This window comes from Cervus canadensis, chromosome 9, assembly GCF_019320065.1.
Source record: "Cervus canadensis isolate Bull #8, Minnesota chromosome 9, ASM1932006v1, whole genome shotgun sequence".
Taxonomy (NCBI): Eukaryota; Metazoa; Chordata; class Mammalia; order Artiodactyla; family Cervidae; genus Cervus; species Cervus canadensis.
This window is the reverse complement of record NC_057394.1, coordinates 34,567,261-34,594,071: the sequence shown is the minus strand read 5'-3', so window position 1 is coordinate 34,594,071 and position 26,811 is coordinate 34,567,261. Positions and strand designations below refer to the sequence as shown.

The following is a 26,811-nucleotide window of genomic DNA, read 5'->3' as shown; positions in this document are numbered from 1 at the left end:
TGGTCTACCAAGGCCATAAATTGCAGAAAGAATTCACCAGACAGACAGCAGGTCGGTGAGTGAGCTGGTTTAATTGAATTGGTATTTGTACAAGGTGACACCCTCTCTCATACCACCCACCCCCTCCCTGGGTGACTCAGCCACTGAAGGAGAAGCCTCTGAACTCTTCATTAACGCAGGCAGGCGGAGGTGGAAACTGCTTTCAGTAAACTCCACGTACTCATTCGGAGTCTCAGCCGGATCACCTGGGGGAAATCACTGCAGGTTGTTTAGACAGAAAGTCCCGATTTTCTGCCCAAGACAGGTAAGTTGAATTATATTTACAAAGGTAAAGATATCTGCTTTATTGCGTCACTTTCTCTTTTTCCTTTGCAAGTGGTTAAAATTAGAACTTACTCTCTTAACTTTGTCTTCTTTCCAGTGAAATTTTGACAGCTTCCCACTGGCTGCTCTGCTTGTCCACAGCTCTGCTGCTCCTTGTTGTGATTTTAGATGGCGTTGCTTTTAAATTCTCCACAATTTTACACATTTCTGGCAGTAGAGAAGTGAAAGCCTATTTGTTTCCATGTGGGAGCTGTCAGTTGGCGAATCTGGTCACACAGAAGGATAGTAAATTCTTAAAGTCAAGGGACCAGCATTTGCTGGTTTATTTTCTCAAGAGACTATAAAAACCTTTTTTAAAAGGAGCTCCTTGTCTTCACAGATGACGCTTTTACTGAAATGGTGAGCTCTACTGTTTTATAGATAAGAAGTCTTATTTGTTTTTCTTGATTGCTGAAAACACTGCAAGTCAGTCACTGAGCTATGTGAGAGGACTAGCCCTCCACCCTGTCCTCTCCAAGTAAGAAAATCATGTTTGTTGAGTGAATGCACCAAGGAATAAAGCAGGGCGGGATTAACTGGTCACAGGGTGGTGTGCAGTTTCCCATAGAGATTCGTTTGTGTGCATTTTGCCAACTTGACTATGTTATATCCTGAGTTCCAATTTACAAATTGATTAATGTACATGGGGCAGTTTTCAATGTCTATTCAAATCCTAGTCCTGAAAAACCAGTTTTAGAAGTCCTTTGATAAGAATAGAAAAGTTATTTTAGCCAGGCTTTCCTTTATAATTAATAGCTAAACTGATTTGTCTGACCTGTGTGTTTTCTCCACTATTTCCATTCAAAACTCAGAGCTGTGGGAATCAAACCCAGGTGCTAATCACACTTAGAACAAAACTTCTCTTTCCTTCAAATAGGTGCTTCCCACAGCACACCTGCCTCAGCCTTGAATTCTAGAGCTTCCATCACTTTCCATTGCTGAGCAGGTCACCTGCCATCTCAGGGGCATTTAGAGCTCAGTGCTCAAAGGTTACTGAGGAATTTTATAATTGGTTTTCAAACATTTATAGCAATCAGAAAGCTAATCTGTCACATTTGTGGATTATAATTTTGTCATGAAACGTGATCAGATTTAAAACCAGCTTTCTCTTCCACAGTTTATAATGCACAAATGGTCCTTGTGATGTTTGCTGTCTTCCAGAACTAAAGTACTAGGAAAGTCAATTTGAGAAAACTGTGAGATTATATCAATAAAAATTTTAGTAAAACATTTGGTTGATTCTGAATGTCAGAGTAGACCTAGAATGCAGATAAAAGGCCAGGATTTTTATTAAAATTTTAGCTTAATGAAATCTTAGAGCCAATTGACATAAATTTGCAACTGGAGCAGTCAGCCCCCTATAAGAAGATGATGTAGTATGCACAGGTAGGTTGTAGGTAGGTTGCAGGTTGTGATACACTCACTCAGAGCCAGCCTCACCTCGGCTGCCAGTCTGTAGGTGCTGCTCACCTGGCTGACTCCTCTAGCTGCTAGAATTTTGACTGAAATAGCTGAGAGATTCATTTTCCTGGGGACTTTGTCAACAAAGAGGAGATGTTTTGAATGACAAAGCCCAGACTGTGGAATGAACTGTATATAGTTAACTAAGCAGTCAACTTAAGCAGTTTTCACTGATAGTGACCCTATGATTTGGGCGTCGACTCCAAGCACTCATGAAGAGGGATGTGATAGACTCATTCACCAGCCAGTGGTCCATGGGAAACCTTTGCTGGTCCCACAGTTTGTCTTCTGACATTATCCTGCTTCTAGGCTATTGGTTGGTCATGTTTCTCTTGCTGAGAACTTTGAAATAAGGGTTTTGTGTATTAATTACTGGAAACGTGTCTGTAGTTGCTTGAAGTTTACTTTTGAATCGAAAGTCTTTATCAAATATATTTCCTAAGGGTTTCTAGTCCATTGTAAAAAAATCCATGTGATTTTAGAATTTGGTGAAGGCCCTTCCTTAAATGGATACTCTGTCAAATAACAGCTATATTTATTAGATTTGTGTTTATGTTAGTTGCTAAACTTTTTAAAGATATGAATCATCCTTTTACTGTGATTGTTAAATGGAAGAGTGCTTTTTATAGCTATCCATTAAACAACTGGCTTACTTCTAGTTCTGAACTCATTGTAATTGTATACTTGAGAGCTCTAAGCACCTAAATAATTTATTCTGTTTCTAGACCCAAGTTTCCTTGGCCTAAAATGTGATTAAGTCTCCTTTTAATGGAACCTTCTGGGAGAAAGTAATAAATCATATAGAACATACTTTTTTAACTAAAATACACCCATCCCAGGAAACTGTGACAGTATTCCAGAAAATTCTCAGAAGCCACAGGATATGCATAGTACATCCACATCAAGAACTAATTTTAAATATTTTGGAGAAAACAGCCTCCCTGCAGCCTTACCTTCCTCCCTCATCTTTCCCAGTGTTCTCTCTCTCTCGTTATTAAGTAAACATTTGAAAGGAATCTACAGGAGGCTGGAGTCCAGATAGACTTGGATTTAATTATGACCCCACTTTGACCAAGTGTCACTTGTATGATCATACTTACCTTACAGTACCAGCGAATAAAAAGAAAATGTAGGGTTCCTACTTAATTATGCATATATTTGTATAATAAGATAATATGACTTATGTAGTCTTTCATAAGAACACAAAGAGATGTAAAACATGGAGAAAAAATTTCTGTACAAAAAATGTGGGACCTAGATTAAGAAAATCACAGAAGTTTACTATAAGTCCTAAACTTTGTTGAGAAAAAACATCTTTGAGTAGATTCCTGGATGAACAGATTGAATGTCATCAATGTCAGCTCTTCTCGAACCATTTTATAGGATTCATGCAGTTCCAATCAAAAGTGTTAATAGAATATTTGTTTTGAAATCAAAGAAAATAATTTTAATGTTTACCTTAAGAAATTAATAAATTAGAATAGCTGATAGAATTTCTACAAGGGAAATTAGTGAGGGGTGCTTGCATTAAACATTAAAACGTATTATAAAAAGACAATAACTAAAGTTATTTGTTTCTGTTACAAGAAACTAATGTTAGATCTATGGGATAGAAGAGACAGCTGTGAAGCACATTCTTGAATATATAAGAAATTTTTTATGTGACAAAGGAAAAATCATGTATCAGTGGGAAAAGTATTATCAAAGTAAATCCATATAGATTCGAGTTTCTATGTAACAATAAAATACATTTTTTAATTAGAAGAAAATGTGTAAATATTTATTAATCTCATTTTTTGCAACAAATGTTCCTCTAGAATTGATTATGTGCCAGATACAATAATAATATTTGGAAATACAACTATAGAGAAAATGGTCTTTGTTACAACCCTTAGATTTACAGTATGTGTGTGTGTTGGAGATGGAGACAAACTATTCAGCCACGCAAACAGGCAGTCTGTATGCTAATGTTGTCATGGAGAGGTACTCTGTGCCTTGTGAACACTCTTAGTAAGCCTCTTAACTCAGCCTGGAGAGGTGGAGGTACAGACAGGTTGTGATGGTATCACTGAATGCCTCTAGGAGGATATGTAACGTGTGACCTGAAAAGTCTTTCCTGAAAGGAGAGTAAGGGTGAAGAGAGGCTCAGAAAGAATGCTTTAGGCAAAAACCGTAGAGTGAGCAACGCATCAAGGTGATGAAAAGGATGGAGCCCTCAGGAATTGGAATGACTTAGTCTAGCAGTAGCTCAGATGGTAAAGCGTCTGCCTGCAATGCAGGAGACCTGAGTTCAACCCCTGGGTGGGGAAGATCCCCTGGAGAAGGAAACGGCAACCCACTTCAGTATCCTTGCCTGGAAAATCCCATGGGCAGAGGAGCCTGGCAGGCTTCAGTCCATCGGTTCACAAAAAGTCAGGTACGTACGACTGAGTGACTAAATTCCCTAGTCTAGCTGAAAGTAGAGTTTGAGTGAAGCATGGGAATTGGGAAGAAAGAAGACCGGAAGGTACAGACTTGTAAGCCTTGTCAACAATTTGGATTTTATCCTGACAGAAATGGAGGCCATTGAAGAATTTTAAGCAAAGTCGTGACTTGTGAGAATGGATTAAGAGTGTAAGTCTAGAGATTGGGAATATAGGTAGGAAGCTGTTAAAACAGTAAGCAGATCATGCCAGCTTGAATTGGTAGCTTGAATATAGAAAGAAAGACAATCAAAAGTGTTGTAGGAGAAGAGTCACAGTATTTGGTGATCGCTTGGATTTTGAGGTCAGAAAAAAGTTTTATTGATGGTCTACAGGGGTTTTAAGGAGTGAAAGAATTCATAAGGGGAAAGATAGAGAATTACAAAATTAGAAGCTGATAATGAAAACTCAGAATTAGAAGCCAAATGAATACTGGAAAAGTAAAAATAAATATTTTTGACATATAAGTATGTCAGACATATAAACATTTTGCTATAAAGAAAATAAGAAAGCAATAAGAAATCTGTAATATTAATCAATGGATAATTCACAAAATAAGAAAATAACCAAATGAAATTATAAAAATATGCATGTGAGCCAAAATGATTCCACTTTCACCTATTAAATCATTAAAGAGACTAATAAATGACAATTCTAAATCCTGGCCAATATGTGAACATTCATGTGCTGAGGGTGGATTGTAAACTGGTATAAAGTTTATGGGAAGATATTTGACAATAGAGACCAAGTACATTTTAGAAGTTACACCCCTTGGCAAATAATTTTACTTCTAAAGATCTATAAGATGGGGAACACATGTAAATCCATGGCTGATTCATGTCAATGTATGGCAAAAACCACTACAATATTGTAAAGTAATTAGCCTCCAACTAATAAAAATAAGTGGAAAAACAAAACAAAAAAAAGAATAACAAGGGATGTGGTCGAAAGATTTGTATGGTTTTGTTGGAAAAAAACAGGAGTTATGTTATACTGATAGGCCCATAAGACGAAATATTTTGTAGTTGCAGAAAAATTAATTATTCAAATATTTTTAAATGGTATTGAAAATGTGCATCAATAGGCTGTAATATGCAAAATGATAATAATAATAATAAAACAACCCTGGAGGAAAAGAACAAAGGTTGATGAAAGGTATCTGACTTTTTCCTTCTTTGTGCTTCCTTTTATTTTCCACATTTTCTGTTGAACATATATTGCAAATATAATGAAAAAGATTTTACTGTATAAAATTGAGATGAAGAGTGACCACATGACAGAATATGAAATAAGATTAAGATAAAGAACTTAGGGTAACAGTGTTTTGGTTCATAGTGCATGGTCTAAATTTGGGGTTTTTTACTCATTTAACAAATGTTTTCAGTTAGAACTGAAAATAGTGCCTGAGGAGCTCAGACAATAGATAATTTTTATTAGATAGCATTTTTATTTAAACATTAGACCAGTGTCATGATATGAATTTAATCACTGTCACAGGACTAGGACTCTGCATGCTACAACTTACTGTTATCTATCATCCTGCAGTAAAGATTGGTGGTGGAAGCAAGGGCAGCTGGGGGCTCGCGCTGAAGGCAAGAACAAGCAGTAAAAACATTTTATGGTTGATGGTTTGTTGTTTAGTCGCTCAGTCGTGTCCAACTCTTTGTGAACTTACGGACAGTAGCCCTCCAGGTTCCTCTGTCTGTGGGATTTCCCAGGCAAGAATACTGGAGTGGGTTGCCATTTCCTTCTCCAGGGGATCTTCCTGACCCAGGGATTGAACCCGCGTCTCTTGCATCTCCTGCGTTGGCAGGCAGATTCTTTACCAGTGAGTCACCAGAAAAGCCCTTGGTCGATGGTTTTCAGACTCCAAATTCGTAGCATATAGATAACTGGCAGGCTCCAAGATTTCCTTTGTGCTACATTCTGAACTGTTTCACCCTTAGTAAGCAAGTTTTCTAATGGTAAGTGTAGACTGGGAAGCTGTGTAACTAAAGAAATAGCAAATTTCTAACCATCACAGCAGGCTAAGCAAGTCTTTCCCAGCCTCGTAATTATTGGATTTCCTTCTACAGTGCGTGTGAAGGCTAAACATAGTCCATTAATTTAAATGCATTTATTAATGTTTACACTTCGTGAAGCCCTGTTTGTTTTATCCTTACATAATATTTCATGTTCTTTTAGGTGATAATTAGTTGTTTGATGGTTTGTTGTATCTATCTCACAGAAGATAATGCTGTTGTTTATTGGTTTGTAATTATAGAGTCTCTCTTATTCTTCTGTTGAAAATAGTTTAATAGCGTTTGTGCTTTTTTCAGTTTCTAGGCGTTTTTCCCTATTATCAGTGATTTCTGGGAAGCAAGTACTAGTAGGTATTATTGAACCATGAAGGCTTTTTCATACACAAAAATGAGTACCACCAAGCTACATATGTCATTCCAGACATTTTTGCTGTGCTTATTTCCATAGTCTATGTTTGCTTTTGTTTTTTCCCCATCACTTTAGTAATTTCTCCTAGGCAACTATTCACATTTGGTCTTTTCCATAAAGATATCAATTTACCTAAGTATATTAGAAGCTCAGTAAATTAACTCTGGAGAGACTCTGGAGCATCCAACTATCACTCTGTGCTGTTCTCATGATACTTTGTTAAAAAGATCAGAGAAAATCTGCTCCAAATCTCTCTCTTGGTGGAGGTCCATCACAGATTTCTATTGCAAAGGAAATGTCATCCTCCTCACCCTTTCTTTTAACCTGGTAACTTTCTACCTGTTGACACCTTTTTATTTCCCGAGCTTCTGAGATAGGAACTCTGATGTCAGGTCCATTTGGGTTGGAATCCCAATTGTGCACTGGCTATGTTACTTGAGGCAAACTACTCATCCTAAAAACCTCTTTCCAAAAAGAGTGAATTTTTTCCCTACTTTCCTTGTTTTCTTTTTTTCTTAGAGGACATTACTCAGCTATAAAACAGAAAGAACTAATATCACCCCCTCTCCAGATTTCCAACTCCTGCACTGCCTTCTGCAAAAAGACTCTGACTTCATTGAAATCATTTGTTATAAAGTTACTTAGGTGGAGAAGGAGGATAATCACAGTATCAGCCTTAAGGCATTATGTGGGTCTAAGCACAATACATGCATGGGTGCGTGCTAAGCCGATTCAGTCGTGTCTGACTCTTCGTGACTCTATGGACTGTAACCCAACAGGCTCCTCTGTCCATGGGACTCTCCATGTGAGAATACTGGAGTGGGTTGCCACACCCTCTTCCAGGGGACCTTCCCCGACCCAGAGACCGAACCCATGTCTCCTGCAGCTGCTGCAATGCAGGCGGACTCTTGACTGCTGAGTCACCGGGGAAGCCCTAGGCATGATACATATACAATCTAAGCTGAATAGGGCTAACACTATCACATGACCAAGTATCAGTGGTGAATTTTTTTGTTGGCTTTTTTCTCTTTTCTTCTTTCATCTTCTAGTTTGTTATCCTATTTTCTGCTCTGCATTTTTTTTTTTTTCTTTTCTGTCTTGATCTTCCTAAGTCTCTTTCATCTCTGCACCACCTCATTCCAGTTGCTTTGCTCACACAATCTTTCTCAGGGAGAGTTAGTGGGGAGTGATAACCCGTAGCGCTTATTAGGTATGTCGAGAGGCATTTTGTCCTTGGGAGGGAAGAGAGAGATCCACAAGGTCTTTTTGTCAGGAGGACCCAAAGATGGAGAGGAGTGCAGCTTAGCTGGGAGGTGGCCCAGGGGAGTCTTAGAGTTGGGCTAGGAGGAACCGGGGCTGCCTGGCTCTGGGGGCAGGGAATCACCTGGTGACCTAAATCTCTCAAGGAAGTGCTATTATTCAAGATAGAAATTGAGAAGGACCAGAGGGAGATGAAGAGGATCTGAAAAGGGACAACTTGAAGAAATAGGGGATGTTTGATAGTTTCATATGCATCCAAAGAAAACCATGGAAAACTTGACTGGCTTTGTAATTCAGAATTTAAGAAGACCAATTTTTTCTAAAATCTAAATACACATGCCTTTGGGCAGAAGCTGTAGAATTGGGTACAAACTAGCACTTTCTGGTGTTTGGCCATTAAGAGGAAATGAAACAGAGGCCAAAAGTTGAAAAGATTTTTTTTTTCCTTCTACCATATTGACTTTTTTTGGCCATGCCACATGGCTTCCCCAACCAGGGATCAAACCCAGGTCCCTGCAGTGGAAGTGTGAAGTCCTAACCACTGGACAGACAGGGAATTCCCTCCCTATTGACTTTTGACAGCATGATTTCACATCAGAGTTTTCAACTTAAGCATTTGGTGGTTTAAAAGGGAACAGTTTCTGTAGTTCCCAGCATAATGGAGACATCTTTTTACACATCTTTGCCCATAATATTACACATTTAAAATATAGTTTTTGGCATATGTGCCAGTAACGGGATTTTGAGAAGCCAAGATGACAGTTGCATCTTTCTCATGAGAAGTTTAAAACTTGATTGGAAGGAAGCCAAGGACAGCACTTAGAAATAAATCTAATTGGCTGAACTGAGACTATTGAAGTGTGATTATCTGGGTGTTAAGTAAATATGAAACGCAGCATAACCTCAGCTGCTGAAATAAATAATTTCTTTTAAAAATAATATAAAAATGAGATTTTGCTTCATGTATTTCTTGATATTACCAATTTGAAAGGTTTTTAATCTCCAATCCATTCTACAAACAAGTATTTGTTTAACAAAAGCATTATTCACAGGGACCTATATTGTTGATCCATTTTTAATAGCAGTATAGAAAATTTCCATATGTAAAAAATGTATATTCTGGTCAAGATGGAAAGTGTTCCATTGCAGTAAAATTTCTGTGGAATTAGAGGTTGATGAGAGAGGAGCATGCACCTTAAAGGTTTTAGACTGGAGCTTCTAGAAATGGTTCTGGGGCCACCAAATGGGCTGACATAAGGAGATAATTAGGGTGCTATGGCCAATGGGTCCTAAGGAAAAATAAAAGAGCAGATAACCCTGAGGAAGTTTGTGTAGTTGTGAGTGAAACATGTAGATTTGATGAAAAAAAAATTTTTTTTCCCCACAGTATTAGTCATTTTTCACTTAAAAAAAAGCTCCTGCATACTTATTAAACTATTATCATTTAAAAATAGAATATATTTTCCTGTCTCATTTCACATCAGAGTTTTCAACTTAAGCATTTGGGGGTTTAAAAGGAGTCAATGGACAGCAAGCAGCTAGGAAAGAGTATAAAACATTATCAAGCCACTGAGTAGGGAGAGAGATTCAGAGAAGGAGTCGGGTAAGGAATACTGCCAGGCCACTCATGGCGTCACTGTGGCCACGGGAGGGGAGAGGCTCGAGGTTGAGCTGCCCAGCGGTGAAGGAGCAGCTATTTACTACTGCTGCTCCTCCCAGCTCCTCTCCCATTATCTCCCATCTTTTGGAAATTGTGGGCATTTCCTGCATATCTGGGATTGGCTGCATCACATGATACTTTGTGCAACATGTAGTATGGTGCACTGGGAAGACCCTGGCGTTGCAGTCATATAGACCTAATTGCAGTTCCTGGCTGTCACTTCCTCTGTGACCTTGGCCGGGTTATTTAGCCTCTCTTGAGTTCCTATAATTAGAGGTAATGATACTGACCTGGGAGGATTGGATAAGCTGATGTGCACTAAGCATGTGGCACAATCTGAAGCAACAATAGGAGCTAAACACGTGATCCTTCTTGCTAGGGGCATCAAACACATGGACATGTTGCAAGAAATAGTGTTTTATTAATAAAAGAGTCACTAGTATCTCATGTTTTGAAGACCACAATGGGCTTTTAGACCTTCTGTTTCAGACCTACACAATGACCTTGTAACAGGCAAGTAGAGCACTAAGCTTTAGTAATAAAAATATGAAAGAGTAATTTCATGAAGAAACAAGGAGGTTTACTTTTCTCTTGCTCAAAGTTAAGAATTAGATCATCTAGGGCTGTCTGGCAACTCTGTAAGGAGCCCTGCCCCTTCTAACTTCCCATTCTGCCATTGTTAGTATGTGACTTCAGTCCTGAGGTTAGTTCATGGTCCAAAAATGGCCACTCTTACCTTCAGTCTGGCAGTTTCAGAGATGGAAAGGGCGAAGTGCAAAAGGCCTAGTTCTTCCCAGGAACTTTCATGAAAGAGGGAACAAGTTGAAACTGGGGTGTCCCAGAGAAAGCAAGTGAGGTCATTGGAAGCTATTCCTAGAAAGTATCCCAGAGACTCTGGGGATGGAGCCAGAGAGGTGTTTATGGGATACCAGAAGCTAATCATTGGCAGGGAGACAGAAGTAAGGTCCCAGCTCTTGCGTGGATGTCAGAGCTTATGACTCCTTCTGGAGAATGCCTGGCTACCAAAGCGTGAAAATATCAGATGTTTTAGCAGGATCTGATGAGAGCCAGCCTTGAATATAAGGTGTGTATGTGTGTGTTAATCACTCAGTCATGTCCGACTCTTTGTGACCACATGAACTGTAGCCCTCTAGATTCCTCTGTCCATGGGGTTCTCCAGGCCAGAATACTAGAGTACGTTGCCATTCCCTTCTTCAGGGGATCTTCCTGACCTGGGTTTGAACCCAGGTCTCCTGCATTACAGGCAGATTCTTTACCATCTGAGCCACCAGGGAAGCCCAAATATATGGAGTTGCTACATATTAGCACATTCCTCTGTCCCTGGGATTTCCCAGGCAAGAATACTGGAGTGGCTTGCAATTTCCTTCTCCAGGGGATCTTCCTAACCCAGTGATTGAACGTAGATCTCGAATATCTCTTGCACTGCAGGCAGATTCTTATCTGCTGAGCCACTGGGAAAGAGTAAATATAAGGTAAAGAGGAGGTGCTGTTCTCTCTACAACTGCAGGGAGTCCCTGGCAGAGAGGAAAAGATGATGAACCTTGAGCTGGAAAACCTCAGGTGGAGTCCCAGCTTTGCCTCTCAGCCACTGCTCAAGCCATATCTCTGCTAAGTTGGGATTATATTACTCTTAGAACATGGCTATGGAAATGAAATGAGATAATTTATATATTACTATAACATCATCTATAGAATTATTATTGTCTGAACTCTCCTCTTTTTTACCCAGCAGAGCCTAAAGGGGCAGCATAAGCCTGGCTTGGGAGGAAATTGAGGTGGAATATGGGGAGGATACCAAGGAAAATCTAAAGAAACAACATCCAGATAGAACCCTACATATGTCACCTTTAAGTCTGGCTTCTTTTGCTTAGCATGTTTCAAGTTTCATCCACATTGTAATGCATATCAATATTTCATTTCTTTTAGTTGCCAACTAATATTCCACTGTATGGGTGTACCACATGCAGTGTACCCATTCATCCATTGATGGACATCTGGGTTATTTTCACTTTTCGGCTATTCGGAATAATGCTGCCATGACCATTTGTGTGCACATTTTGTATGGACATAGGTTTGTAAGCTAGGAAGTGTCAGGGAATACACAGATGAGGCTGTTCTGTGCGTTTGTTTGCTGCAGTGATTCCTTGAGAAGCTGTCCTGGTTCCCCTCCTGCCAGGCACTGGGGGCAGAGATCATGGGACTCCAGAGATGTCAAGAGTCAGGCAGGCCCTGCTGTGTGCCTACCCTCTCTCAATGTAACGCCAGGTACCTGTCCTGTCTTGCAGTGACTCATCCCAAGCATTATTGCTGGTTGCTGAGGAACGAGTTGGCTTCAGTTTAGAACCAGATTCTGCTTGTTTCCACTTTGGCAGGTTACATCCTCTCCCTGAGCTTCAGGCGTCTTATCTGGGAGATGGAGGTAATAGCTGCAGTGCAGAGTTTAGGTGAGGAAGAGTTTATGATGCCTGTGAGGTACCCTGTCAAGAGCAGATACTATGGCTATGGACAGCTGCCCTGTGCAGCGCGGCCATTAAAAAAATGAAGGTCAGAGATACGGTGGCACGAAGCTCTTTGAATAACTTAGCTATTTTAGAAATGTTTAAACTACTTTCCCCGTAAGGACTCTATTAGTTTGCTAGGGCTGCCAAAACAAAGTACCACAGGCCGGTAAGAGAAATTTGTTATCTGGGGGATTTCCTTGGAAGTCCTAAGGTTAAGGCTCTGAGCTGCCAGTGCAGGGGGTGGGGCTCCATCCCTGGTTGGAGAACTGGGATCCCACAGGCCATGTGGTGGGGCCAAAAGACTTTTTTTTTTAAAGTTTTTAAGAAAGAAAGAAATTTGTTGTCTCATAGTTCTGGAGGTTGGAAGTCTAAGATCAAGGTGTCCTCCGTTTTGGTTTCTCCTAAGGCCTCCCTTCTCAGTTTCAGGATGGCCACCCTTCTGTCTGCATCCTCTCACACCCTTTTCTCTGTGCAGACACAGAGAAAAGGTGTCTTTGTGTGTCCAAATTCCTCTTCTTATAAGGTCAGAGGAGAGGTTGGATTAGGCCTCACCCTAATGGCCTCATTTTAATGTAATCACTTCTTTAAAAGCCCTGCCTCCAAATGCAGACACATCCTGAGACACTGGGGTGTTAGAAATGTTGAAAAGGACCTAACTCAGTGCATAGTAAGTATCGAGGGGGCATCCACTCTGTCCCACAGGCTGGAAATGAGAAGACACAGTCTTGGGTCTGACTTACAGGACACTCGGTCTCTTGTGAGAGACAAATAAGCAGTTAATTGCCAAATGCCTTTTCTCTGTTGACCCTGGCCTGTGTTTCATGGTTGAGTTTGCAATCTCTGCAAATACGTCACCAGCTGTACATTCAGCATTCTGCCCACGTCAGAATCCCAGTTCAGTTGGCTACGAGCCCTTCAGGTCCTTACTGGCTCAGGAAAGGGTTTATCAGAGCCCATTTAGAAACAGAAAGTTGGTTAGCCAAGAGCCCAGAGAAGTGAGGCCAGACTGAGGTGAAGTGAACAAGCAGTTGAGACTGAAGTTTGCCAGGCCCTTTTTCCTCCCCTTTCTTCCAAATTTGAGGGGCCTCCACATACATGAGACAGGGTCTGCTCTACACCCCTTGCGTGTCCAGGACCCAGTGACCCAGGGTGTTCATCTCCTCCCCACACCCAACCACACCTCCTCTATGTCTTTGCTTTATGCTTTCCGAGGTGATAGAAGCCTATGTCATCATCTTGACAGACATGTCATCAAATCTGACCCTCAAAACGACCACAGTTCATCTCATTTTACACATAAGGGAGCTGAACTATAAATATCATCCCCAAACTGACACAGTAAATAGCACACCTTAGATGCAGGTCTTTCTAATTCCCTGATGGCGAGGTGGTAAAGAATCCATCTGCCAAACAGGAGACACGAGTTGCCCCCTGGGTTGGGAAGAACCCCTGGCAAAAGAAGTAGCAATCCACTCCAGTATTCTTGCTTGGAGAATCCCACGGACAGAGGAGCCTGGCAGGCCACAGTCCACGGGGTCACAAAAGAGTCGGACAGGAGTTAGCAACAACTGGTAGCTCAGATGGTAAAGTGTCTGCCTACAATGCGGGAGACCCCGGTTTGATCCCTGGGTCGGGAAGATCCCCTGGAGAAGGAAATGCCAACCCACTCCAGTATTCTTGCCTGGAAAATCCCATGGACCGAGTAGCCTGGTAGGCTACAGTCCATGGGGTTGCCAAGAGTCGGACGTGACTTCCCTTTCCCTTTCACTTTCTGATTTCACTGAGACCTTCAGACTCTCTGCGGAGTGAATAGCTGCCAGTCTTATCCTGGTTGTTAGTCTGAGGTTGGGTTCCCTCGAAGGAGTGCCTGAGATGCCCTTGGGTGCCTGTGATTTATGAAGGGTTTGTGCCCAAGAGAAGGAGAAAGGGCAGAGGGGGGAGGGTTGGGGAGGCAGGGGAATGAGCTGGGCCGTGATGCACCCGCTGCTGGCCTAACATCTGCCATGGTGAGGGCTGAAGCACCAGTCGCCTGCAGAAGTGGCTTGGCTCTGCGTTCCAGGGTAGTCAGCTGCTGACTGCTGGTGTAGTGGATGAGGGTATATAACTGGCAGCCCCATGAGCCAAGGGCAATTTCCCAGAAGAGATGGAGCTGTGAGCCCATGGTGCCAAACACTAGGCTGGTAAAGTCACCAGCAGCTTCCAATTCTCACCCACTCTTGGGGCACTGATATTCTAAATGAAAACACCAGGCAAACAATGCCTTGATCCAGAAAATGTGTCTTTACCTCTTCAGGTCCTATAGCCAGTTATTGTAGGAGATACATTTGAACCAGAGGGTAGGAGATAGGGGCTTTATAACCCCCACATTAAACCTGTAAACTGCTGTCTGATGATGCAACTGTAAGTCTCAACTCATTTATAGTTTGACAAGGTGATTTTTGTGTACCTTGTTCAGATGATCATCACAACCTTATAAGGTAGGTAGCAGGTTTCTTTAGCCCATTTTACAGGGAGATTAAGTAGTTCAGAACTTTGATGTTATGAAACTGGGCCTAGGACTTGCTTCTGACTCAAGATGGAGGACCCCTCCCACATTCCGTACACCGTCTGGTGGGATGGACTCTGCAAAAACACAACGCCCCACCGAGGGTGACCAAGTCATCACTATTGGCCCAGGACTTTTCTAGTTTAAAAACTGAGAGCCCCACATTTGTGGAAATTCAGGGCTGACTTCTCTGTTAAGCAGAAAGGCCACACCTGGGACTCGCAATACCTGTAGGGCCCCAGAACAGACACTTGTCATATTATCTTTCTTGTCTCCACCTCCTGGTTCAGTGCCAGGCTCTCAATGCATATTTAGTCATTGAATAAATGAATTAACTGATGGGCTGATTCAGTCAATTGCTTGTCCTGTAACATAGGGGGCACTAAATACTCCTGATTTCAGTATCATCTGTAAAATAAATACATTGGAATAGACGAACTCTCATGTTCTCAGGAGACAGTTTATATCATGTATTTGTTATACCAGGTTATGGGACTGTCCTTGTCATTGAAGAATGTGTCTCACTAGCAATGAACGAGCCCCTTGTTGATTCGTCGTTAAGTCATTGTCGTGTTTTTTCCCCATCCCCATTTTTCTTTTAGGTCCTAACTGGAATGCAGCATGTCCAATTTCACCTTGAGAAAAACATCTCCCACAGGAAACGGTAATGTAGATGGTGTTTCCCTTACTCAGAAAACTTAAACATCTGGGGAAAACAATCCATAGTTCCTAATTTTTTCATGTACCTATGAAATGCTTAGAAGCAGCAGTCTGATTTAATTAACATGGCCAAAGTTAGGCTTAAAATAAAAGTCAGAGCACTGTAGACTTAACTCATCTAATTGCAATTCAAAGATTTCTTTTAAAAATCAAGTATAGGTGACCTTCTATACTTCTGACTCCCATAAGATCAAAGAATCACGTTATTTATAATCAGAAGCACCAGGACTTATTGAGTATTATTTATACTCAATAATAAGTAATAAGTACTTCCAAAACATATGTGTTTGTGTGTCCTTCCAAGGCATATTTCTTTCTGAGCAAAATGGCCCACCCACTAAACCCAGTATTGATTTAGCTGAGGCCTGTGGTTCTACATTCCCAGCTGCAGGGCAGGGCTTCATAACGTGCACAGGTAGTTTCAGTTGGCACCTGAGCAGTCTTATATGTTATGTTATCTTTGATGATAGGTGTGGGATTTGTTCTTTCTTGCCAGTGCATCTTACTTTGAAACAGTATGGGAGGTTCCAGCCTAGAAGATGGAGGCTGGACCATCAGATGCGCCTCTCAAGATTTCCAAGTTAGCAAACACACACTCAATTCCATGGCACTGTATCTCTTGAGGTTTCATTTTTCTGTTGTTAGATATGGGGACTACCACGCAGGGGACCACACTGAGGCAACAGGGTTTCCAAGAGGTCAACAAAAGAAGGACTTTCTTACAGGATAATAGCTGGATAAAGAAACATCCTGAAGAAGAAAGGTAAGAGGGCATGGGGAGGGGGAGAAGGGGGAAGAAAGAGCTATTCTCCATTTGGGAAACCAATGGCCAACTGAAAGTGGATGCTTTTTTTTTTCTAAAGCACTTTGTTGCTTGGCCTCATTTTTGGTAAGATTTAGTTAGCATACATTGGTTATATCAGATTTTTAACAATATCTCTACCATCTTAAATATCCACATACCTAGAAGAACATGAGTTGTGAGTGAGAGAAAGCAGAATTTCATTGTTATGAGTAGCATAGACATTGATAACCTCAGGAAAAAAAAAGACATTCCAGTTTCCAAAAAGGTAATACTTAGTCCGTGGTGGGGATATTCCTGGTATATATTGATCATGTCAGTTGAAACAAACAGAAGTATGATTCTAAATTTACAAATTTAATAATAATTTATCTGAAATTTCCTTATGAGCAAGTGAAATAGTTAAATTATTGGCTCATTTTATTTCCCACTGGCTGTATACCTCTAGGTCCAGGAAGGTGCTAAATGCACTGTCACTTCATGAGTGAAGACATTTACCACCAAGAAAGTATTGTCTGTTTTAAGCATTACGTCTATTAGCTATATGTTTAAAGGTTTGAAGACCATGTCCCTAAACATATTGCCTCATTGCCAGCACAGATTTATAATAGATATTTGTCCAACCCAGATATATTTATTATAAATTGTTTACACACACACACACACACACACACACACACACACACGTGTGTGTGTGTCCTTAGTCACTCAGTTGTGTCCGATTCTTCCACTCCATGGTCTGTAACCCGCCAGGCTCCTCTGTCCATGGGGACTCTCCAGGCAAGAATACTGGAGTGGGTTGCTATGCCCTCCTCCAAGGGATCTTCCCAACTCAGGGATCAAACCCAGGTCTCTCACATTGCAGACAGATTCTTTACCATCTGAGTCACCAGGGAAACCCAAGAATACTGGAGTGGGTATCCTATCCCTTCTCCAGGGGAGCGTCCTGACCCAGGATTGAACCGGCGTCTCCTGCATTGCAGACAGATCCTTCACCAGTTGAGCTACCAGGGAAGCCTATATATATATATATATATATGTACATATATATATACACGTATATATATATACACATATGTGTATGTATGTATGTATGTATGTATATATGCATATATATATGCATATACATGCATATGCGTATGTTCTTTGATTCCCTCTTACATGTCAAGTTAGATGCTAGGTACTTTACATATAAAGCATCACTAAATCTCACAACTTTTCTACAAGGTAGGTATTACATTCTCATTTTGCAGAGGGGAGTCTGAGGCTCAGAGAAGTTAGGTAACTTGTCCAAGAGCACACAACTATTAAGTGGTAGAGCTGAGAGTAACATGACCCATTGTCTTTCTGTTACACCAGTGGATCTCAGTCAGGGACAATTTTGCTCCCAGGGGATGTTTGACAAGGTCAGGAGACATTTATAGATGTCAAAACTGGGGACGCGGTACTCCTGACATCTAGTCGGTAGAGACTAGGAATGCCACTAAAAAACCTATTAATACAATCACAGGATACTCCTCACAACAAAAAATGATCAAACCTGTAATATCATGAGCACTGAAGTTGGGAAGCCCTGCATTACAGGATACTTACTCCAAGTTTTCTACTTAACTGTCCATGCATGGTTGTAATTGGTGAACAAAAATGTCTATTAAATTCTGTTATTTTAAGGAACTATAGGGGTATTTGGAGATACACTAAGTTTTGGAGGTAGCATTCTTAGACAACAATCAGTTCCACACACTAAGTTTTGGAGTTAACACTCTTGGACGACAATCATTTCCTTCTATAAAGCAACATTTACTGCTTCTCTTGAAACCTATTATGACATTTCTATTTTTCCAAAGTGACAGAGGGATATCAAAGGTGAATTTGGCGCTGCAAGTATTTGCACAGATGTGGGGAGATAGAGATGTCTAAGACAATTCACAGTCGGTAGGAGCAATGGTTTTATGTCAGACACACTTCCTTAAAAAGGCCTAGGGAAGCTTGGGCGGTGTGACAGCTTCTCAGTGAAGGGGAAATTGGCTCTGGTACTTCCCCCACACTCGCTGGCCCGGTGCTGGGCTCCTTGCTAGGATTTTTCTTCAGGCAAAAAGTGCATCTGTTGTCTGCTGCTCTCCACCAAGTGTAGGGAGGGGATACCGGGAATCTGGAGGGTTCTCTTGGGATCTCTGAGGGTGTATATTCACTGGAATTGTTTCAGTTTCACTGTTCATCTTTCTTTTTAATTATCTACTACAGTTCTTTTATAGCTTTATTGTCAGTGGTTCCAGAGTGTTGAGTAACATTAGTGGAGCAGAACCAGGAGAAATGTGATATTTCAGGTTTGGTTGGGTTCACATTAAAAGGTTCAGATGGTTACTCTCTGCCTTGGCTCAAGGCCAAAGTCTTTACTACATGTTTTGACATTTCCTAATATTGCCTGTGGGCTTCCCAGGTGGCGCTAGTGGTAAAGAACCTGCCTGCCAATGCGGGAGACATAAGAGATGCAGGTTCAATCCCTGGGTTTGGGAGGTTCCCTGGATGAGGGCATGGCAACCCATTCCAGTATTCTTTCCTGGAGAATCCCATGAACAGAGGAACCTGGCAGGCTGTAGTCCACAGTTGCAGAGAGTCAGACGTGACTGAAGCAACCTAGCACATACACACACAACATTGCCTGTACTTTCAGGTCCACTGTACAAAGTAAGAAAAATATAACTTTAGGATTTTATGTATGAAGGCCTATTGCATGATTGACCAGTAGGAAAAGCAAAAGTTTGGAATATAGAGATCTGGGTCCTAAACCCACCCTTGTCACTTGCTAATCTTTTAGCTTTAGGAAAGCCACACAGACTCCCTGAGCAATTTTCTCATCTGTGAATTGGATGAGTGTCTCCCTTGCCTAATTTATAGGGTATTTTAAGGACCAAGCAGAGCACACAGTCTCATGGTTCAAAAATAGGCTAAATCTGTGAACAATCAACCTTCTTAACCACAAATACTGGTATGTATTTTCCTACACTTTGTCAAGAAAAACTATCAAAGTCATCAAGTGGAAAAATTTCAGACATAACAGACTTAATTAAATTTAAAAGATGTTTGAAAAAACATTTGCCTTCCTGCAGAAAAGCATGCTTCTTTTTTTCCCCCATTTAATTTTATTATTTGGAGGCTAATAACTTTACAATATTGTAGTGGTTTTTGCCATACACTGACATGAATCAGCCATGGATTTACATGTGTTCCCCATCCCGATCCCTCCTCCCACCTCCCTCTCCATCCCATCCCTCTGGGTCTTCCCAGTGCACCAGCCCTGAGCACTTATCTCATGCATCCAACCTGGGCTGGTGGTCTGTTTCACCCTCGATAGTATACTTGTTTCAATGCTGTTCTCTCAGAACATCCCACCCTCGCCTTCTCCCATAGAGTCTAAAAGTCTGTTCTGTATATCTGTGTCTCTTTTTCTGTTTTGCATATAGGGTTATCGTTACTATCTCTTTAAATTCCATATATATGCATTAGTATACTGTATTGGTCTTTATCTTTCTGGCTTACTTCACTCTGTATAATGGGCTCCAGTTTCATCCATCTCATTAGAACTGATTCAAATGAATTCTTTTTAATGGCTGAGTAATATTCCATGGTGTATATGTACCACAGCTTCCTTATCCATTTGTCTGCTGATGGGCATCTAGGTTGCTTCCATGTCCTGGCTATTATAAACAGTGCTGCAATGAACATTGGGATACACGTGTCTCTTTCAATTCTGACTTCCTCGGTGTGTATGCCCAGGAGTGGGATTGCTGGGTCATATGGCAGTTCTATTTCCAGTTTTTTAAGGAATCTCCACACTGTTCTCCATAGTGGCTGTACTAGTTTGCATTCCCACCAACAGTGTAAGAGGGTTCCCTTTTCTCCACACCCTCTCCAGCATTTATTGCTTGTAGACTTTTGAATAGCAGCCATCCTCACTGGCATGTAATGGTACCTCATTGAGGTTTTGATTTGCATTTCTCTGATGATGAGTGATGTCAAGCATCTTTTCACGTGTTTGTTAGCCATCTTTGGAGAAATGTTAGTCTTCTTTGGAGAAATGTTAAAAAGATCATACATCATGACCAAGTGGGCTTTATCCCAGGAATGCAAGAATTCTTAAATATCCACAAATCAATCAATGTAATACACCACATTAACAAATTGAAAGATAAAAACCATATGATTATCTCAATAGATGCAGGAAAAGCCTTTGACAAAATTCAACATCCATTTATGATAAAAACTCTCTAGAAAGCAGGAATAGAAGGAACATACCTCAACATAATAAAAGCTGTATATGACAAACCCACAGCAAACATTATCCTCAATGGTGAAAAATTTAAAGCATTTCCCCTGAAATCAGGAACAAGAGAAGGGTGCCCACTCTCACCACTTTTATTCAACATAGTTTTGGAAGTTTTGGCCATAGCAATCAGAGCAGAAAAAGAAATAAAATGAATCCAAATAGGAAAAGAAGAAGTGAAACTCTCACTGTTTGCAGATGACATGATCCTCTACATAGAAAACCCTAGACTTTACCAGAAAATTACTAGAGCTAATCAATGAATATAGTAAAGTTGCAGGATATAAAATTAACACACAGAAATCCCTTGCATTCCTATACACTAACAAAGAGAAAACAGAAAGAGAAATTAAGGAAACAATACCATTCACCATTGCAACAAAAAGAATAAAATACTTAGGAGTATATCTACCTAAAGAAACAAAAGACCTATACATAGAAACTATAAAACACTGATGAAAGAAATCAAAGAGGACACAAATAGATGGAGAAATATTCCGAGTTATGTATTGGAAGAATCAATATGGTGAAAATGAGTATACTACCCAAAGCAATCTATAGATTCAATGCAATCCCTATCAAGCTACCAACGGTATTCTTCACAGAACTAGAACAAATAATTTCACAATTTGTATGGAAATACAAAAAACCTCAAACAGTCAAAGCAATCTTGAGAAAGAAGAATGGAACTGGAGGAATCAACCTGCCTGACTTCAGGCTCTACTACAAAGCCACAGTCATCAAGACAGTATGATACTGGCACAAAGGCAGGAATATAGATCAATGGAACAAAATAGAAAGCCCAGAGATAAATCCACGTACCTACGGACACCTTATCTTCAACAAAGGAGGCAAGACTATACAATGGAAAAAAGACAACCTCTTTAACAAGTGGTGCTGGGAAAACTGGTCAACCACTTGTGAAAGAATGAAACTAGAACACTTTCTAACAGCATGCTTCTAATATACACAAGTAGTTGGCTGAGCGTTCCCACACTCTGATGAAAGAAACCAAAACCAAAAACCAAAGAGCAAACACTCATCCTGTTGTGGAATCACCTGGAAATCTCATGGGATAAATCAGAATAATGGTCGTTTGTACTCCCAAACTTGTTTCTTTTCACCGTGTTCTTTCAAGTGGTGACTGGTTAAAATAAATGCATAGTTTTATTCTTATGCCTGAAGTAAAATGAATTAACTTTGCCAAGCATTGCGAGCTCTTTCCCGTCTGCCTTATTTAATGCTTACTAAAGACTGTGAGGACTTTTCATGTGACTTAATTTTGTTCTTTCTCTGCAGAGATGAAAATTACGGTAGGGTGGTGCTCCACAGACATAATTCCCACGATGCCTTGGACAGGTAGGTGTTTCAGACAAGTTACATCATTAGCAGAAACACAAAGACAGTTGTTTCTGAGAGTAGACTTGTTCAAGGTTGAATACTGGTGCCTAGCCACAAGCTTTCCTGACATTCTGGGCACATGAAGGAGAATCTGATAACATCAGGAATTTTCACAAAGCAAACTGTGCTTCTCCAGCTTTATGCTCCTAAAATACAGCTTGGAGGTGTAGAATCATCAATCCACTTCTCACCTTACCAAGTTGGCCTTCCTGATGGGAAAGAGCAAGGGCTCCCACAGAAACATGATGAGATAAGATATTTCTGAGCCTGAGAGAAAGGGACCCTAAAAGAGAAATAACAGCTGAGTTCACTTGCTTTATAGGACAGTACATTTCTTTTCTGTGGTTGGTGACTGCAGGCATGAAATTAAAAGACACTTGCTACTTGGAAGGAAAGCTATGACAAACCTACACAGTGTATTAAAAAGTAGAGACATCACTTTGCCAACTGGGTCCATAGAGTCAAAGCTGTGATTTTTCCAGTAGTCATGTATGGATGTGAGAGTTGGTCATAAAGAAGGCTGAGTGCCGAAGAATCGTTGCTTTTGAATTGTGGTGCTGGAGAAGACCCTTGAGAGTCCCTTGGACAGCAAGGAGACCAAACCAGTCAATCCTAAAGGAAATCAGTCCTGAATATTCATTATAAGGACTGATGCTGAAGCTGAAACTCCAATACTTTGGCCACCTGATACAAAGAACTGACTCATGGAAAAAATACCTGATGCTGGGAAAGATTGAGGGCAGGAAGAGAATGAGGCAATAGAGGATGAGTTGGTTGGATGGCATCACCGACTCAATGGACATAAGTTTGAGCAAACTCCAGGAGATAGTGAAGGACAGAGAAGCCCAGTGTGTTGCAGTCTATAGGGTCTCAAAGAGTTGGACATGATTTAGCGACTGAAAACAGCATTTCTTTTCAGAAACTCCTAGGCATGTGGAAAATCACTAAATGATACTCAGTGGCCAGTGGCCAGGCAAATGTAAATTAGTAGGAAAATTTAAGCAAAACTCATAGTCACATGATGTAAATAATCTAAGATTGATAAAATGAATAGACAATATTCTTACTAAAGCACATTGATACTAACACACATACAAACAACCACACCCAGCAGAAGAACCTAGTTATTTCTCAGACAAAAGTTTTATCTGGTTCAATAGCCAGTGTCTACCACCAAGACATACTTAGTAAAGGACTATGATTGTTTTTCATGGTGGGGCTTTAAAAAGATAAGTAGACATTGTAAAGTAAGTTGTTGTTTAGTTGCTAAGTTGTATACAACTCTTTTGTGACCCCCATGAGCTGTAATCCACCAGGCTCTTCTGTCCATGGAATTCTCCAGGCCAGAATACTGGAGTGAGTTGCTATTTCATTCTCCAGGGGATCTTCCCAAATCAGGGATCAAACCCATGTCACCTACATTGGCAGGTGGATTCTTTACCACTGAGCCACCTGGGAAGCCCCCAAGTAACTATACTCAAATAAAAATTAATTTAAAAAAAGTTAAGTGGACACTTTGAATATGCCTATTTTGTAATTTTTATCTGTGAATTTTTTAAACCATTTAAAAAATGTTCAGAATTTTGACGTGTTCTAATTGCCAACAAAGGTCCATCTGGTCAAGGCTATGGTTTTTCCTGTGGTCATGTATGGATGTGAGAGTTGGACTGTGAAGAAAGCTGAGCACAGAAAAATTGATGCTTTTGAACTGTGGTGTTGGAGAAGACTCTTGAGAGTCCCTTGGACTGCAAGGAGATCCAACCACTCCATCCTAAAGGAGATCAGTCCTGGGTGTTCATTGGAAGAACTGATGCTGAAGCTGAAACTCCAATACTTTGGCCACCTCATGCGAAGAGTTGACTCATTGGAAAAGACCCTGATGCTGGGAGGGATTGGGGGCAGGAGGAGAAGGGGATGACAGAGAATGAGATGGCTGGATGGCATCACCAACTTGATGGCCATGAGTTTGAGTAAACTCCGGGAGTTGGTGATGGACAGGTAGGCCTGGCATGCTGCGATTCATGGGGTTGCAAAGAGTCGGACACGACTGAGCGACTGAACTGAACTGAAGGGTCCTGAGTTTACCCCCCTCTACATGAAGTATCCCATTGGTTTTTGGGTTCCCAGCCTTAGTTCTTCTGTTTGACTGTTCTGTGATTTAGCTGACTGTCCTGTGACCTGTCCTGAGTCTTCATGATTTTGAAGCTTATGTTCTTGTTCTCTGTTGGCCCTCTCTTACCATACAAAGGGAACCTGATAACTTGAATCCAGGCACTAGTGGAAAATGCACCCTCCATTGTATTTGCCTTTCTCTGAAACTATTAAAGATCATACTTGTTGTGAAGCATCAGGAAAACTAAGATTCGTGTTCTTAATATGTTTCAAGATGGACAACATTCTGGCTAAACCAGCACATTTAACTGTTTTATCTTCCCTATTAAAAATCTAAAAGCCTGAGACATTTCCCCCGGACTCCTTGACTAGTATCTCAAATGACATCTTTATAAAAGGTAGGGTAGGTTATTTTTCTCCTTGCATTTGCTCAAATAGATGTCTGTGTGACACTTTTCCATCCTTCTGCAGAGGTTGTGTCCACTTTGGTGTTCACCCAACACCACTTTGGAGCACCTACTGTGTGCTGACACTGTGCCAGGTGCTGGGAATACAAAGATGCATCAGACACCAGCTGTGATTTTAAGGTGCTCTCATATTTCATGGAAAAAGATGGATCCATAGACACAAATACTCAGATTTACCATGGAAAGTGCTTGTAAAAGTCTGGGCCATGCTATGGGAAGAAGCAGAGGGTAACTCTGGCTGAAAGAGTGGGAGCCCTCCCTGAGGAAGTGCTCATTGGTGTTGCTGTTTGAAGGATGGAAGATGTTTCCAAGTGGGAAAGAGTAGCTGGTGGGTGAGCGGCTGGGAAAGAGGCACTTCCAGCAGAAGCAATAACATGCCCAAGAGTTCCACGTGAGCAGAGACTGAAAATAAAGGAAAATAAACAATAGTCTCGTCATGCTAGAAGACAAGCTTCATAGGATGCACAAACAACATTTTGCAGTGTCATTTCCCTGTGAGATCATTAACACGTGTCAAAGGAGGCAGAAAGCACAACAAATAGTACCAGTGGAGATGCCCTTTGGAGCCAGACAATATTCTGCAGTCTGGGAACAAAACAAAACCCTTGCTTCCATAAAACTCCAAGTGACTCAAGTGAAAGTCACTGAGTCGTGTCCAAGTCTTTGTGACCCCATGGACTGTACAGTCCATGGAATTCTCCAGGCCAGAATATCGGAGTGGGTAGTCTTTCCCTTCTCCAGGGGGTCTTCCAAACCCAGGGATCGAACCCAGGTCTCCCGCAGTGCAGGCAGATTCTTTACAAGCTGAGCCACCAGAGAAATCCAAGAATACTGGGCTGGGTAGCCTATCCCTTCTCCAGCGGATCTTCCTGACCCAGGAATCGAACTGGGGTCTCCTGCATTGCATGCGGATTCTTTACCGACTGAGCTATCAGGGAAGCTTCCTGGTTAAAGGTAGAGGAGGGAGAGATTGAATGTAAATGAACACAGTGTGGTATGTCCTGTGGTGATAAGTACCTGGAAGAATAAAGCAGCTAATGAGACAAAGCTATGGCGTCTGTGAGGGGCTATTTCCTGGATGGGGGTCAGTTCCATCTGCACCCATGCATTACACCTGCTGATGAGTCTCACTATGACCTCACTCTGAGTTTCCTTAAAAGCACGAGAGATTGCATTAGCCATTTTTTATAAACATTATTCTTTCCTTAACAAACACTATTCCCTCTATCTCTGTTCATTCGTGTCTGTTTATCCTCCAAGTCCCAGCTCAATGTCTATCTCATCCAGGAAGCCTTCTCTGATCCCCATCTCTCCAAACAAGCTTTCTCAGCTTCAAACTCCCTTGTACTTAACCTGAACCTCTTTTCTGATACTGACTGCTTTCTATGCTTGGACGTACAGGTCTTACTTGTCCCACTAGCTCTGTGTGTGCAGGGTCTATAGTTAATTCATAACTCATTCCTCAGCTGATGATATACTGCTGATAATATACTGTCATCAGTACAGTATATGGTTTACCTGCAAATATTTGCTAAATAAAGATACACTACATCAAGTTAAAAATTGCATCTTAAATAGTATACTGTTTTGGTACATTTTCTGATTCAGTACCTTTGATCTGTCAGCTTCAAACGATGCTTTGAAATGCAAATACAGTCAATCATGGTAGAATTCTCCAAAGAGCTTACTTTCCCTGTATCACAGGGTTAAGACATTGAACAGACTTTTCTTGCTGATTGATTAATCTGATCAAGCTATCTCCAGTGCTTTGATGATCATGGTTCCTTCTCTAATTTTCTTCTCTTCTCTCTGCTCCCTCTTTTTCAAATTATCCATCTGTCTCAGCTCTCTGCTGCTGTCTCTCCTCCCCCTACTTCTCCCAGGCTCCCCTCTCTTCTCTTCTCCCCATCCGTACTTTCTCTCTTCTACCACTTTCCTCTGTTCATTTTCTTCCTATGTTTCCTGTTTCTCTCTTTTCTTCTCTCTTGCTCCCTCTTTCTTCCAGCAAGGCCTCTTCTCTCAACCCTGTCCACGGTGCTGAACTCGGAATAGACTGATTGATATGTAGCCGTTGTGCTGGCATAAGGTTCTGATGAAGCTGGAAACACAACCGAGCTGATGATAAGGGATTGAGTTCCTATTACATAAAAGTCAACGACAACCCTGAAAGCGGTACATATGAGTAATTAATTCTTTTGCATTCTTTTGCATTTTGTTTCACATATCCTTATCCTTGATTTGAATATGTTACATTGTAATTAGATTAATTGGATCTAAAGAAG

The 26,811-nt window shown here is 41.0% G+C and overlaps 1 protein-coding gene across 10 annotated transcripts in view; it reads left to right on the top strand.

The window, feature by feature from the left end:
• Positions 1-26,811, top strand: part of SCEL (sciellin) — a 118,867-nt gene continuing 92,056 nt past the window's right edge. For 2 of the 10 annotated variants that reach the window (XM_043478212.1, XM_043478216.1), the window contains exons 1-4: positions 1-304; positions 15,306-15,367; positions 16,069-16,186; positions 21,849-21,908. In XM_043478212.1, the coding sequence (XP_043334147.1) occupies positions 15,325-15,367; positions 16,069-16,186; positions 21,849-21,908 (221 nt within the window). In that variant the 5' untranslated portion in view covers positions 1-304; positions 15,306-15,324. The remainder of the gene's footprint in view (positions 305-15,305; positions 15,368-16,068; positions 16,187-21,848; positions 21,909-26,811) is intronic. The other 8 variants (XM_043478210.1, XM_043478211.1, XM_043478214.1 and 5 more) reach the window with 5 other exon arrangements.